This window comes from Mastigoproctus giganteus, chromosome 11 (genome assembly GCF_048544385.1).
Source record: "Mastigoproctus giganteus isolate SK-2022 chromosome 11, ASM4854438v1, whole genome shotgun sequence".
NCBI lineage: Eukaryota > Metazoa > Arthropoda > Arachnida > Uropygi > Thelyphonidae > Mastigoproctus > Mastigoproctus giganteus.
In genome coordinates this window covers 46,121,753-46,137,009 of record NC_143585.1, presented here as the reverse complement: position 1 = coordinate 46,137,009, position 15,257 = coordinate 46,121,753, and the positions used below count along the sequence as shown (strand labels likewise).

Here is a 15,257-nt window from a genome sequence, read left to right as displayed (position 1 = left end):
ATATTAAAACTCATTTCGCACCAACAACCTGAAACAAAAGTAAAATATTTATCACTATAATTTAAAGAAATATCTCAATCTAAAATGGGTTCATTACTTCTGGGGTACCCATATTATTTCTCTAAGGGCTACATGACACAAGCAAGCGAACTTTTTCTGCATCTTCCAGAAAACAATGTCAAGAAAACTTAATCAAACTCTCCTCCTTGACCACTGTGGCAGGCAATTTATTCCAGTGACCTACAACACGCTTGAAATTACATTTCATGTCTTCTGCTACTCCTCAAAACTTTGTATTTGTATTTCCTAGTTCTTCTCTCTCTGCCAGTGAAAATATACCTACTTACTTCGTTCATTTTACTGATTTCCTTCAAGGCTTTATGTATACTGTCCAGTCAAAACATTAATACCATCCCGTGTTTTAGCAATCAGCCGTTCTTCCCCGCCTCGTGGCACACGTGTCACGCTGAGAGCCAGTAAATCTGATACTGCAGGTTCGTGTCACGCGGTCAATACGAAGTACTCGATCGACATGGTCAAGGGACGTAATCTGAGGGACTTCAAAAAAGGAATGATGTCGAGTACCGGTTGAAGGGTAGCAGTATTGCAGAAACTGGGAGTTTTGTGGGCTGTTCATGAGTGCTCTACTAATGGTGTTCCAAGAGTGGACGGATATAGTCAACAGAGCAGCAGTCGCTGGGACAATGGCGGGCACTTAACGCCTCATCAATGGTCGTGTTAAACGTAAGTCTGTCCCGCCTTGCGATAGGCAGAAAACGGTGGAACGGCTGACCATGGACTTAACTGGGGGACGACCAACAGTGTTTCCAACACCACAATCCAACGAACCCTTCTACGTATGGACCCACGGAGTAAGCGTTCGGTCAAGGTACCCATACTTAAGGCCACCTATCGCCAACGATGCCTGAAGTTTGTATCTGAACGGCGTCACTGGACCATTGAAGACTAGAAGTAAAATTTTCCTTTTCCGATGAATCACGTTTCCTGATATGCGGTGTGGACGGTAAATGAAAAGTACGGCGACAAACTGCGAAGAGGAATCACTTTGATGTCCTGGTCCAATAGAAACAGGCAGGTAGAGGCAGCATTTTAGTATGGGGATGATTTCCTGGTAATCTCTTGGAGCTCTCATACCCTAGCCCCCACTCTGAATGCTAAAAACTACGTATCCATTGTGACTAATCAGGTACACACTGTTCAGAGTGACTGTCTTTCCAAATGGCCCAGATTTGTTCTAGCAGAATACTGAGCTCTGGCACGTTGCTGGTTCTGTTCAAGAGTGGCTCGCTGAATATGAAAGTGAATTCCAAGTGTTACCTTGGCCGCCAAATTCGTCTGATATGAATCCCATAAAACATCTCTGGGATTACGTGGATCTACTGATCCGGCGTTTGGATCCTCCAGTGCCTTCTATCGCAGATCTGTGGGACCCAATGCGACATGGTACAACACACCTCCTGCAACGTTCAGAGGCCTTATAGAGGCCATGCGCAGCCCTATGGAGGCAAGAGGAGGATATACCCACTATTAGGTAGTGGTCATGATGTTTTGACTAGACAGTGTACTTCTACTAGATCCTCCCCTTAAGATGTCTCTAGCTGCCAAGCATTGCAGTTCACCCATTCTGGTTTCCTTTCTTCGAATACCCTTTCTAGAAGTTCTGTATCTTTCTTCAAGCATTCTTTCATACCTGAACATCATATTCTGAATACAGTCTCACCACAGTCTTATACAAAGAGAAAAAGCATCATTTTCCCTACTTGCGAAGGTCCTAGTGTCACGTGACACCTGGTGCCTTTGATTAAGTATAATAATATAGCACATCCATAGAAAAGTTAATTCATAGAAAACGAAGTACAGGACCTTAAGAAGAACAACAGTAAAATATGTTTCTAATGATTGGAGTAAGACCAAATATTCAAGTAAAAAACGCATTGGAACAACATGAGATTGCGAATAGAAAGATGGACAATTTCATTTGCAGATATTCAATATTTGCTTACTAAAGTTTTTCTGTTGATGTTAGAGTTCCAAATCGGAGCAGCAAATTGTTTAATCAAAATCGCAAACCAAGACAATGTGACTCCTAGCTCCTTTGCTTCAAAAACCCGGGTTTCTGGAGTATATAGTTACTATAAACTTTCTGAAAAGAGCAAGCCGGGTTTCTATCACTTCAAAATTTGGTAACCAGGATCTTATTCTAAGAAAAAGTGGAGTAATATGCGTACTGAATAGGATTGGAAATAGATGAGTATCTATAACATGAATATTACACCGACAATTAACAGTACTCCATCTCATTTTGAAGTCTCAGGCTTCGTAGTTGTTGAGGGATAATTTATTGTCTACGATGATCAAATTCAACAAAAACCAAAAAACATATCTTGCAGGTACTTTAAGAAAACCCACGCCTAAAAATTCCTACGACTCCCAGCCGACTATTTCTTTATCAATATCCCAACACATGGATTTTAATCCGTTTCATCGGAGATTTTGTTCGCCAAGTAATGCCTTCACATCCCTACACGGTGTTGCTATCTCTGGCGCACTCGTCTAACGTAAGCAGAAAATGCATGGCAAGGTAAAATGGGTCTTGTATGGCAGATGTTCAGCCGCACTTAAGGACACTTTTATGGGGCCTGCAGGATCGATATTTATTGCCTGTTTGCCGCTTGTCTTTGCGTAACTACGAGCGCTAACTTGTAGTTTCAGATTTCACCAACTCCTGCCCACCCCGGCATCTCACCTCCTTCGGTTCCCCCCTCTCTTTCCTCCCACTCGTTCGTCTCCTGTTCCTTGAGACAGATGTTTGTCGCTTATTTTTAAGCGAGTAAAGCAATGACAAATTAATAGAACCTAATCATGCTGTAGATGACGCCAGCGCTGATTTAACATGGCGTTAATGATGGCAAATTCATAAGATAACAGAAACACCCTTCGTGAAACGTTGCAGCTTTTAATGCTTAGTCCAAGAGCTGTACTTGATCTACCTGGGAAGAAGGAAGCCTTTGAAGTGCATAAAGGGAAAGATTTCCTTGGATGAAATGCAGGCAGCTGTTTTTGAAAATCGTTTTCAAATAGAGAACTCATTCTACAAGTGCACGCTATTGATGTCCTGATTTACAGTTCATAAAATACAGTTTTATAATTAACAATCTTAATGCGTCGCAACCCAGTGTCATTAGCATAATTTAGCTTTAACATTTAAATAATTTCTACGGTAAGTTAATTTGAATATTGTTTGCTTTCTTGGTTGCGTATTTCTGCCATTTTGTTCTCAGGAAACTTTATCGCGTAAGATCCCTTTCTTTAAAGTATACTTAAGGGTTTATCAGGTTTATTTTTTTAAACAGCCTCTAAGACGAGACACAAATTACGTATGTTGTGTGGACGGTTTGCTGGATAAAAAACCCAAGTTTCCGGGAGAGAAAACGATGCTATCCTCGCCTGAGACCGACTAACTCAGCCACACTGTGCAAAATTCCCACTAATTCCTGGTGTCATTGACGAGATTCGAACTCTGGCCTTTTCTGTGTTTAACATATAGTTTGTCATCTATGCGCACATGACTCCAATCATGTGCGCATAGATGACAACTGAGCACTAACGTGTCTGAACATGTTATAACAGGTCACCCCTCCCTCCTATCTATAATATGTGTATATATATATATATATATATATTATAGATGGTCACATTTTATATATTCTCTAACGATATTTTCCATTAATACGTTACAGATAAGGCACGCACATTCTTTCATTTTTTATCCTTTATTTCCACTTTGTTTCTCATTTTCTCTCTTTCCTCTTTGTCTCTTTCATTTCTGTCTTGATTGCTCTTCTTTTTTCTTCCATTCTCATCGTTCTATATTGCTCTTCTTGCTCTTCTCGCTTTTTGTTTCTGTCCTTCTTTCTTTCTTTCCTGTTCCTTGTCTTTTCCGCAATTTTTCTCTCTCTCTTCTTCCTTTATTGACCTCTTTCTCAATTTCCTTCTCTTCTTTAATTTTTTTCTCTTCTTCTTTTGGCTTTCTCTCTCTCTCTCTCTCTCTCTCTCATTTATCTGGCCTTGATAGGCCTTTCGGGAGTGAATGTTTTAAACTGATTAATAAATCAAAATGTATAATATTGTTTATACAGAAAGAAGATGATCGAAAATTGAGTAAGAAAGGAAAAAAAAAAGTTTAAAAGAGGGACTATGCTGGCGTTATGGTCGTCTGGGAGTATAAAGATAAAATTTATTTATTTAGAGAGGGGAGAGGCATTTTTGAGTGATTTTTTTTTCCTTAGCAAACAAAGGTTTTGTCACAGAGGGCATCAAATCGAAACCTCAATATTTTAACAGCATCTGCTGACAGGTGCGCTGTCTTTCAGTTTTGATTTTATTTATTGATCTGGGAATTTTAAATCAGTCCGATTTAAAATCTTTGTTAGGGAAAAATAATTAGTAGCAACATGACGCCTGGCAGATTCCCTGAGCTCGCGCTTCGAGCACATGTAGCGAGTCTTGGGGAGTCTCGCACTTCAGGCGGCGCGTGCCACGCAAAAGTGGGAAAGCGCGATCGATAACGGTGGCACGAGCGCAAGCACCTTGTCACGTGACAGCTGTGTAGTGTCGGTCGCAGGTAAAAGACGTTCAACCCGCGCTACACGAACCACCCCTCCCACTATTTGTTCGTACCCCGCTCACATTTCCTGGTGGGCTGATGTGGAGCTGCCTTTAATGACACAAACAGCTAACACGGGGCCATCTTTGATGGGTTTCTCGGGACCGCATTAACGCCCTCTGGTGTGTACTCAGTGCAGGAAGTGGACAGCGAGATAGCGTGTGCAAAAAGAAGCAGCATTCGCTCATCAACGAAAGTGTGTCGGTCCCCGAGTCTAAATGGACTTTTTTATGAGATGCATACACTGGACCAACTTCTACTCTTTCATCTTCTTTTAGTTTTTTTTTTTTCTTTCAACCGGTTCTCTTTTTTGATATTTCGTTTTTTCTTCTCTCTATGTAAAATGTTTCATGGCCATTAAGGCGCATGCGCGCTTAGTACAAGGGCATCAGCAAGTGCTTTTAGGGGCGTTAGTATATAGGCGTAAAGTGTTTATTATCCTCATCATATCCGTCTGACCGTCCGCGTGTAATAAGTCGACTTCTAATAGATGGATTCCAATAAAATTCTATATTTGTCCATTTAGAAAGATCGGTCGAGCCATCCTAAATATCATTAAAATCGGACAAACAAAAATCGGGTAGTTACTGTTTCTCTGTCTGTCCGTCCGTCCGCGTGTAATAACACAGTAGGTAGATTTTCATGAATATTTATATTTGGTCCTTTTAAACGATTTCTCGAGCCTTCCCAAATTTCATTAAAATTTAACCAATAGAATCAAAACTCGTCCTTGGAGGAATGAATGGGCAATATGGCAAATCGCGTATAAAAGTCGTTGCTTTTTGCTCATATTTTTGTTAAAAATCATAAACTATGACTGCTAATGCTCCTGAAATGTAGCCCACTGCGTACATTAACTAACTTGTTTCTTCCTCCCTCCAATGACGAGCAGAGTAACTCTTTTGACATTTCTCCACTGAATATGCTAATACTCGATGAATAATTACTAATCACAGTAAATAACATCATTCATATGAACATATTTTCACGATGAAGCATATTTACTCCCTTTTCATCCTCCTGATGCTTAGATCTTCGCGCAGCAAGACCAGCTCTTTGAATAGTGAAATCAGAGATTTATAAATTGCCTCTTAGAAATATATAACAAATCTAAGTAAATACAACCGATACTTTTCCTCCCTCTGTACATCCCATTCTAAAAGTACTCCATGTATGCAAACAGTTAAATTCATTACATTTTCAATGAAAACGTATAGAATTTCTACTCAAATAGATTCTACAATAAACGAAGGGATGTGTTGATGACACGGTTTAATAAGTTCCTTCCATTCAAAAGCCACAATTTCAACTCGTATAATAAGAGAAGTCCAGTGTTGCCATCTCTGAGATGGTGGTGCTATTGTCCATCCCTTAGAAGTATTGTCACGTGTCTGACAATACGTAACGCTCGCGTTTTATTGTAGGTTGACACTTTCAATCGCAGCAGTGTGTATATCTCTTTCACAATGAAGCTTGTCATCACTATAAACTATACCAACTTTCGTACGTTTTAATAACCTTTGTAACTCTGTAAATGACTGCTGACAAATCTTCTAAACATCATTTGAAGATGGGTTACATCTATAATGTTTAAACCGCATTAAATCTACGTTTATTATCAAAAGACCTCGCTTCTTATCAACTCACAACTAAATCACAGTTACTGTGTTCCATACCCGGAAATCCGACTGGTTTCAGTCGTTTTTTATCGCTTCATTTAGGTTCTAAGCGGAGGGACTTTTGGCTAAACACTTTAACGAAAAGTATATTTTGTTGCTTTCGAGCGGTGTTTTCAGGGGGTTGAGGCAGGGGTGGGCTGGATCTTCAATCAGCTTCTTATATCGCATTTCGAAACCCATCAGTATTCCCCTGAATGCGATTGCCCGTCCTAATAAGTATCTCCGCTACTTCGTAGTCAGGCGCGCGCCACTTAATCATCTCTGTGCGTCATACATTAATGCAACTACACCATTTTAGCCCCAGGACCCCCGTACATTTCTACGTTTCTCTCGCCCAAATGGCAGTTCGCGTTATAGAAAGTGGCTTCCTTCCTGAGAGTTATTCTGTTGGAGAAAGAAGGGAACGGTGTGGGTGTAAAATATGATGTTATCACCTCCCCTTCCCTCCTACTTTGAGAATGGCTATAATTTTAGCGCTCTGTTTGCAACCTTCTCCTTCCTCCCCCGCTGGGTTCCTGCTCTTTCGCTCCATTGGGTTTCATATGCCCACAGAAGCAAGCCCTGTTTAGCTTCCAGTATATTGCATAAAGATTAAAGAAGGTATTCTTGGTCGAAATAAGCTACTGGATTAATGTGGATGAAAAATATAAGTGAATTATAGAACAGATATTTCAAGACATCTTTTAAGACGAGAATGGAACTGCATTAATTTAATTTTGAGACTAATCTAATAACTGTGACCAATAAACACTATTTATTGTCTCTCATGTTTATAAGTCCAAACTCGATTTGAACACGTAAAAAAAAAAGGTAAACTGCAGCCATTATCAACCCACTGCAGGATGGAAGCCTCCTCAACAATTCATGTTGAGGGAGATGGACCATAATCTGCCACGCTGGTCCAGTGCGGGTTGGCAGATCGACCGTATTTAGCAGTCAGGGGCTTGAACCCCGTCTACTCAAGGAGCGTGTGCTACTGCACTTCCTCTCTTGCCCACTCGGCTACAGAACATGTAAGAGTAGAAAACCTGCATCTTATCCAAACAAAATTATTTGTATTTTTAAGTTTTTCTGAGAACAAAATGTCAACATCTGATGAAGGGATTCTCCAAATCCAGAATTTCTCATCAATGGATCTGTCGAATACCCTGCAACTCAGCTTTGTTCTTTTCCAAATCGTATTTGAGCTTTTCTGCTGTGCATGTCAAAAGATGTTTGCTCAACTTCGGTCTAACTGTACTTCTATCCCAGTTACAATCTGATGGTACTAATGCATCCTCAGTTAAAGATAAGACTGATTTATTAGCATCCTACTTTTCGCATATTGCATTAATGATCTTGGAAAATCATCCCTACCATAACATATACATCACCTTCTACCATGACTAAATGCTACCCGCAGTCTTCTGGCAGAGGAATATTATAAGAATTCTGAACAATCGTGGTATCTAGAAAGTTTCGGTTCCTGGTGGCGTTTCTCTACTTTTTTCTCCAAACCTGCGCTCCTGATTGTGCTCCTGCCCAATATTATCTTTTCATACTGACAAAAAAGTGATTAAGAAATCCATCATCTGCCAACTCTTAAACTGTCTTGAAACCTTTCTTCTGATCGATGATTGCCAAAGTGGATTCCCTCAGTGTCAGTCCACTTAAGATATATTGGCTTATGTTACTCATCTTTGGATAAATTTGATGAAAAAATTTAGTGAAACTCACACTTTCTCTTGAAATTTACAAGGATTTTCATCTTGTTTAGCATCGAGCTCTTCTAGACAAGTTTCCATTTTATGGACTGCTGTCTGTTTTTCGCAAATGAGTAGCCAGTTTTCTCTCTTTACGGTCGCTGTGGTTGATGGTAGACAGCTCATTTCTCTTCTAACTTCTCAACTAAAGCCGTGAACCTTTAGGTGTACCCTTAGGTTCAGTTCTTCCTTCCATTCCTTTCCTTTCGTATATTATTGATCGTCTGCGCGGAAGCACAGTGGCATTGTCACCGTGCTACTCCACCGAGAGAAAAAGGCCCGAGTTCGAATCCCGTCAATGGCAGGAATTTTTATGGATTTTTTCATCGCGTGGTTGGATTAACCGGTCTCAGGCTTAGATAGACATTTAAACATTGTAAACATTAACATGCCTTTATGCACAACCTAGGTTGTTGGGAAAACTTCAACGATTTTCATGAAGATTGTAAAAGACAAACTTTGACATAATCACACGAGTGATTATTTAAGACTTAAAAGTCGGCCAGAGTGATTGTCGTTGACAGTACCTGTCTCATGGAAACAATCAGTGAGACGATGCGTGGTAAATTTATTGAGATTTATTAAATCAACCATATAGATTAGAATCAGTTTCTTGTCCATGCATCAGTTTCAAGTAAACGGAAATCAGAATATCAACAAAATTGGTATCGTTTTAAGGGGTTGAGCAAGCTCAACGTTGATGGGATATTTCCTCTTCCTCAGACCACGGACATGAGGGGGCATAAATTCAAATTGAGGAAGGATGTTTGCAGAATAGATGTGCAAAAGTTTGTCTTCGGCCTACGAGTGATTGGTATTGCTGAAACAAACTTTTTTTTTTCTTAGATCATTTTCTAATACTAAAATCGTTCCTTGGCTATCTCCAGTTCAATGAATGGTTTGGATAATCGACATTCCACTGTAAAACTCGCGCAATTTAACTCTGGGATGTGTCCTGGGAGACTCAACCCAGTTAATGCATCTCCTATATTTTCCAATATCTGTTCTGAAAGAGTCCAGTTCACATTTAGATAAATTCCAGCAGTCGTCCAGTTTCTGGGAAACAAAGTGTTTCGCAAATTGTCTTAACATTAAATAAGAAAACGCCTAACTTAATAGTGTCGGGTTCGTCGTGAGAGGTCAGAAATTTTTATGAATTCATAGTTTCATGTGCATAAGGCGAAAGGAAGATAACGAAACGGAAACGCGTTTGCAACCGGAAATTATCCAGTGCAGTGGGTGCACATTAGAGCAGAGTTGCTTGAAACATTGTGATAATGATAATTACAGTATTGATAATAAAGGAGACTACAGACCACTGATATTTCGCGAGTTTTAAAACAATTGTAATAGATTAGCCGGAAGAGACACACACACTCACACACGTAACGAAAGCCAGCTAGCGTTAGACGATAATTAAAGCTCAGTTTGGTACTTTCTTTTACAAAATTCTCTGATTCAGCTGTTCCTTTTTTTTCTCCTTTTTTCGCATATGGTTATAAATCAAACTTGGTAATTTATTATCTCCTTGAAAAACTTGGTCGCATAATCACATTTCTAATTACAGTCTGCCTAAGAGGCAGTTGTAATGCTACTTTACATATTTTCATTAGTTTTAAGTAGGAAAATGCAAACGTGGACTTTAAAATTCAGTGTGATATTTCAAATTATGAAATTTCCCTTCCAAATCCCAAAGTCCAAAATTCCTTTGCCAAATTTCCATCTATTTTTCTTTCTCCTCTGAAAGTCCAAATTTTTCGTTCCAAATCACGAATCCATTTTTTTTATGAATTCCAAAATGCAATTCATCCCTCATTCAAATCTTAAAATATTCAACTTTATTATGCTTCTTTAGTTTCAGGCTTTGAATGAACTTTGAACTAATAAAGGATTTGGAAATCAGTGCCATGTCTCCTTGTTCTGATCTGCATGTGGATCAATATAATGAGTTAATACAGAACGCATTGTAGCACCGTTTATCAAGGGTTCTACGACAGCTGTTAACTCAAAGGGTCATCCTAACCTATTCACAGACTTGTCCAAAACTAGCTTTCCCTGTGGAAATTTTTAATCCTTACTATTATTCAACATTTGCTTCGTGTTGAATCGCCCTCATGGGTAGCAGAGTTCATATCATCACTTTCCACTCAAATCTGGATAGTTATGACCTAAGTCCGAATCCCGTCAATGACGCTAGAAATTTCTATGGGTTCTTTTCACAAAGTGGCTGAGTTAGTCGGCCTAGGGTGAGGGTGGCATGGTTTTTTTTCCTCCTGAAAACGCTGCTTTTTCGGTCAACAAACAGCAACACACGTAATTTACAGACATTTATATACGGCGCAATATGGCCTAAGTTGCTGATGCGCCTACAACAATCAACCAATCAATACTGCATCACATCTGTACCTCAGAACTTGGCATAAAAATGGCAAAGAAATCTAATTCAACTGCTGGCACCTTTATTTAGAATCTGAAAATTCCCCGAACCTTTCGAAAACACGAAGATTATACCATCCTAAAAAAAGTGCAACTCCAACAATAAGCATAATTACAGATCGATCTCAATATTAAGTGCTTATACAGAAATGGTTGAAAAATAATACAGAACAAATTATAGAGTAGCCTCTTAAACAGATAATTTTCCCTAAATAGAATGTATTCATTCAAGAAATCGTTAACACTCCAACGTAACGTTTATCCTGGTCGTATGGAAGTCTTTTTCGGCAGTACTGGATTAATCATTGCAAACTGACGTCATTTAGACTTTTTCAAAGCGTTTCAATTGATGAGCCATTATCTGTTCGCATATAAATTAGGATCATATTTCAAGGGACCTAATCTGGGCCTTATACATTGGGCAATTTACAGTTAATGATTAATGCATTCCATCCTCATGAATTAATAAGAAGGTGAGTTGTTTGATCATCTACGCCGAAATAAAACTTCTTTTCGATTGAAGTTAATAATGAAAGATTGATTTAATCTTTCAAGATTAAAAGCCACTTTTCACTCGTTCCAAGGGGTCCAAGTTCAAGACCCGTCATAAAACTAAGAAATTTCTAACGGTCTCTTCAGTAGAGGCTGCAATTAGCCATCTCAGAGGGAGGGAAAACCTACTCTCTACCATAACATTCTAAAGTTCCGGAGAAGACGCACTTGCCAACATAATATACAATGGCGCAATAATCAACAAAAATCAACAGCTACAAAAATTCTATTGCACAAAATGCCATAAATAATCTTTTCAAATTGATGTAAATAGATGGACGCCAGCTCAAATCCTCAATGTTATATCGCTACCAATACGGACAGGCAAACAAAGCAGGTATAGTACAAACAACTTTTCCATTTCTAGAACCTAACCATCATCAGGGACCTTGATGTTATTTGGAATACAGTGGATCATTTCATAAACACGTGTGCAATATTAATAATTCAACGTACAGAATGATATGAATTCTATTAAAAAGCATGGATCGAAATACACAACTTATGGGGTATTTTTATACCCCGCACATCACTGGTTATACTCATTCTATATAATGCACAGCTGCAATCCTCGTTTCTCCATACTAGTTTAAGATAATGAAATTTTTTAAAGGGTAAAATGCACTCTCTAAGGTTTAATATAAAATAACAACACACAACAAGGTATTTTAAGAATCTACAGCAAAAAATATTAAAATGATTTAATATCAATAACTATACAGATTTTTCATCAAAATATCCTCTACGAAATTTTATCACTGCCTTATACAGATGTGGCATTCTAGTGATTAATTTTATAATAGTCTTGAGTAACATAATTCCAAGACATCGGCAAGGTTTTCCATAAATTTTGTGAAGATGGATAAACTTCACGGACTTGACGGTCCAGATGATCCCATAAAAGCTGCATTTGGTTTCAGTTAGGCAATTGTGGTGGTCACACCATAATTTGCAATACCCCATTCGGTTTTTATTTGCTAGCAAGTCCTGCATAGCTTAGAGCTATGCTACGGGTCATTGTTTTATAGTTGTTTTAGTAGGGTTTTTTATATCGGCGACTAGAAGCTGGAAGAAAAACCAGAGTTTCCCGTTTCCGAGAGAAGAAAATCATGCTGCCCTCGCCTGAGACCGACTAATTCAGCCACGTTCTGAAAAGGACCCATAAAAATTCCTCACGTCATCGACGGGACTCTAACTCAGATCTTTCCACCCAGTGTGGGCAGGTCGACGATTCCACCAAGTGTGCTATCCACGAGGGCGTCATTGTCTCGTTGTAATGTAAATTTTCTTCTACAAAGCAGAAGTCCAGAGCATATTGCATTATGTTCACGAATGTTTTATAGTCTTTTTTTAAATTCCTTCAATTCTGACGATGTCACTCACTTCAGAGAAATAGAAACCCCAGATCATGAAGAAACCACCACCGTACTTGACTGTAAGCCCTAAATAATGTAGCACCATTTTTTTAATTCAACTGATCGTCCATAGACTACTCTTGGATCTAAAAATTTCAAATTTGGATTCATCCGTCCACAGTACGTTTTTGTACTCTTTAATTGTCCAATGTTGATAACTCCTAGCCGATTCTTTAGATTTCACCATTTCTTTAGATTTTTCGATTAGATTCTCCGACTGCTATACTACAATGAAATCCTGCTTGTTTATGACGAAGTTTTATAGTGGATGTAGACATGGGAGTTTCTCTGTTTGTATTCAACTCAACTCTGATTTCAGGTGCAGTACGTTTAGAAATCGGTGTTATGGTCTTATCTTTTTGCTTCCGTTGTTAAGCGCAGTCATCCAAATCGTGGTTTGTCCTTTAAACTGCAAGTCGCTTTGAATCATTGAACCGCAGTTTGAAATTCTTTAAATGAAAAGGCTAGTTTTTTGCCAAGCTTATGGAATAACTTTCTTTATACCGAGTTACAATAGTACTTCTTTTTTCAACACTCAGTTCCTTTATTTCTTGCCATGTTCGTCAAGAAATACCAAACACTCTTTCTGAATAATGATTAGATTTTATAAGTGCCAGTTCTTCTCAATTTATATTATTGCAAAATACTCTAGAACCATCTACAATCTTCTATAATATGGAAACAGTACTTCGACTTTCTAGCATCATCTGCAACGTTCAGGATCTTCTACAATTTTTACGACATTCAGGAGCCTTCTACACCTTTCTGGATTAGTCTCAAATATTCTAGAAAATTCTTAAATATTATTTCAGTTTTTATTTTATACACAATAGAAAAATATTTTAATAAAAATTGGTAAACCAGTTGGCCCTATTTTAATAAAAAAAAATTAAATTAAGAAAAAAAGAAACGTGATTTCAAACTTTTAGGCGTGAGTGTTCCTTCTATAAAGGAAAGATCATGTATTACACTGGAGAGACTATGCCAACATCTGCGATGTCCTCCAGCTTAACTTCTTTAAAGAAAGAAGAAAGTATATTGATCAGTTCTTTCTTATTAAAGCCAAGGTGAATGAATTTAGAAAATTTAAAGTCTGGTCTATCCAGAATTTAAATCACCAAAAAGAAACTTGGTCTTCCATTCTTTTAGATCCATCAGAACCAAAGTTCATTTAAATTAATAGAAGACATCTTTACTAACTAAAACAGCCATCGGTTAAATACGTAGCGCTGAAAACCATTACCACAGCACTGTTTTATGTTTTAATCTCCAATTTGATTCATTTCTTTGCGATAATAAAGAAAAATCTCCTAATTATCTTTTATCTTCTATTTCCTGGTCACAAAAAAATTAATTACCTTCAAGAAAGCCACTAGTATTCTCATTTGACGTAAAACTTTGAAACCCTGCCATCAACTCTCGAAGAAATCCTTAATTTAGCTTGTAAAGGTGACACAGTTTCACATAAAAGTCTTGTTACAGCTCGCTGGAAGTGCCAACCTGAAACGAAAGTGGTGTTAAAAGTTCATCATAAAAAACAAGTCACTATAAGCATCACGTATTGTTTGTAATAAAATTTATTAAATAAATTAATTCATTAAATATTCAGTATATTTAAATAAAATTTAAAATTGCGGAACTATTAATAATTATATCAGAACTCGCTGTAAACTTCATCCTGATAAGACGAAGTCAGTCTTTAAATAAAATGTATTTTTATAGTATCAGTGACAATTACAGCATATGCTGGTTTTTCAAAAACAAAGAAACAAAAATATTGTTGCGAGTATTCTATCTGATGAAGGACTGATACCGAAACGTACGTAGTAAACTTTTGAATTAAACTGATGAGGGTAATTACTTTGTCTCTCACGCAGTAACAATCTGACTATTGACATTTGACCCTCTCATTTTTCTTTCAGGTATCAGTGGTCTACGGTTAGTGAGTCTAGATGTACCTACTGCTATAATGCATGGAGAAAGCACTTGGTTGAACTGTACTCTTGACCTTGAAAGTGATGAACTGTATTCAGTGAAATGGTATAAAGACGATGTGGAATTTTATCGCTTTCTTCCACGGGACAGTCCGGCGGGTCAAAAATATGACCTACCGGGCGTTTATGTTGAGGTATGTTTGATTTAATGTGCTACTCTGCGATAAGAAAGATAAATTTAAAGTTGTTTTATTATTATTTATTACTGATGTTTCAATAACATGCACTGCACTACCAAAAGTCTAGGGGGAGTTCTTATGTTTAAGAACCAAAAATAGAATAATTGATGCCCGTGAAAATCCAATGGGAAAGACTATTGTTGTTACCTAAATGTTCTGATACTTTTTTGTAGGGAGCGTATATTTTTTCAGCATTTATAGATAACCTTCTCTGAATTATACTGCATTTAAACTCCAGCGGAATACGTTAGAATATTTCAGCCATTTTGTACTAACAAATGTTTTAGCTGCTTATTCAGCAGGATATCTATCGAATCAAACAAATTCCTCTTAGAATTCCTGATGAAACGTCTACTGAATCAGATAAATCTTTTTTTTTCTTTCCTGTGGCTTAGCCTATCGTGACAGTTTCAATCTTTCGTGGTCACCCTTGTTATCTCAGAGGATCATGAAAGGTATTTATTGGCCAGTCGACCAGACTCTCCGTTTTCCTCCCAGTTTCCTTAGAGAGTTCGTGTATTTTGTTCTTACAGTACAAGTATATCTCACTATTACCCCCAGTCCTAGTGGCGT

At 38.0% G+C, this 15,257-nt stretch overlaps 1 protein-coding gene across 1 annotated transcript in view; it reads left to right on the top strand.

The window, feature by feature from the left end:
* The window catches only part of LOC150077963 (uncharacterized), a 288,588-nt gene that overhangs the window by 71,764 nt on the left and 201,567 nt on the right, over nt 1–15,257 (top strand). Inside the window, exon 2 of the mRNA XM_090384876.1 lies at nt 14,434–14,639. Within this exon, the coding sequence (XP_090241002.1) occupies nt 14,434–14,639 (206 nt within the window). The remainder of the gene's footprint in view (nt 1–14,433; nt 14,640–15,257) is intronic.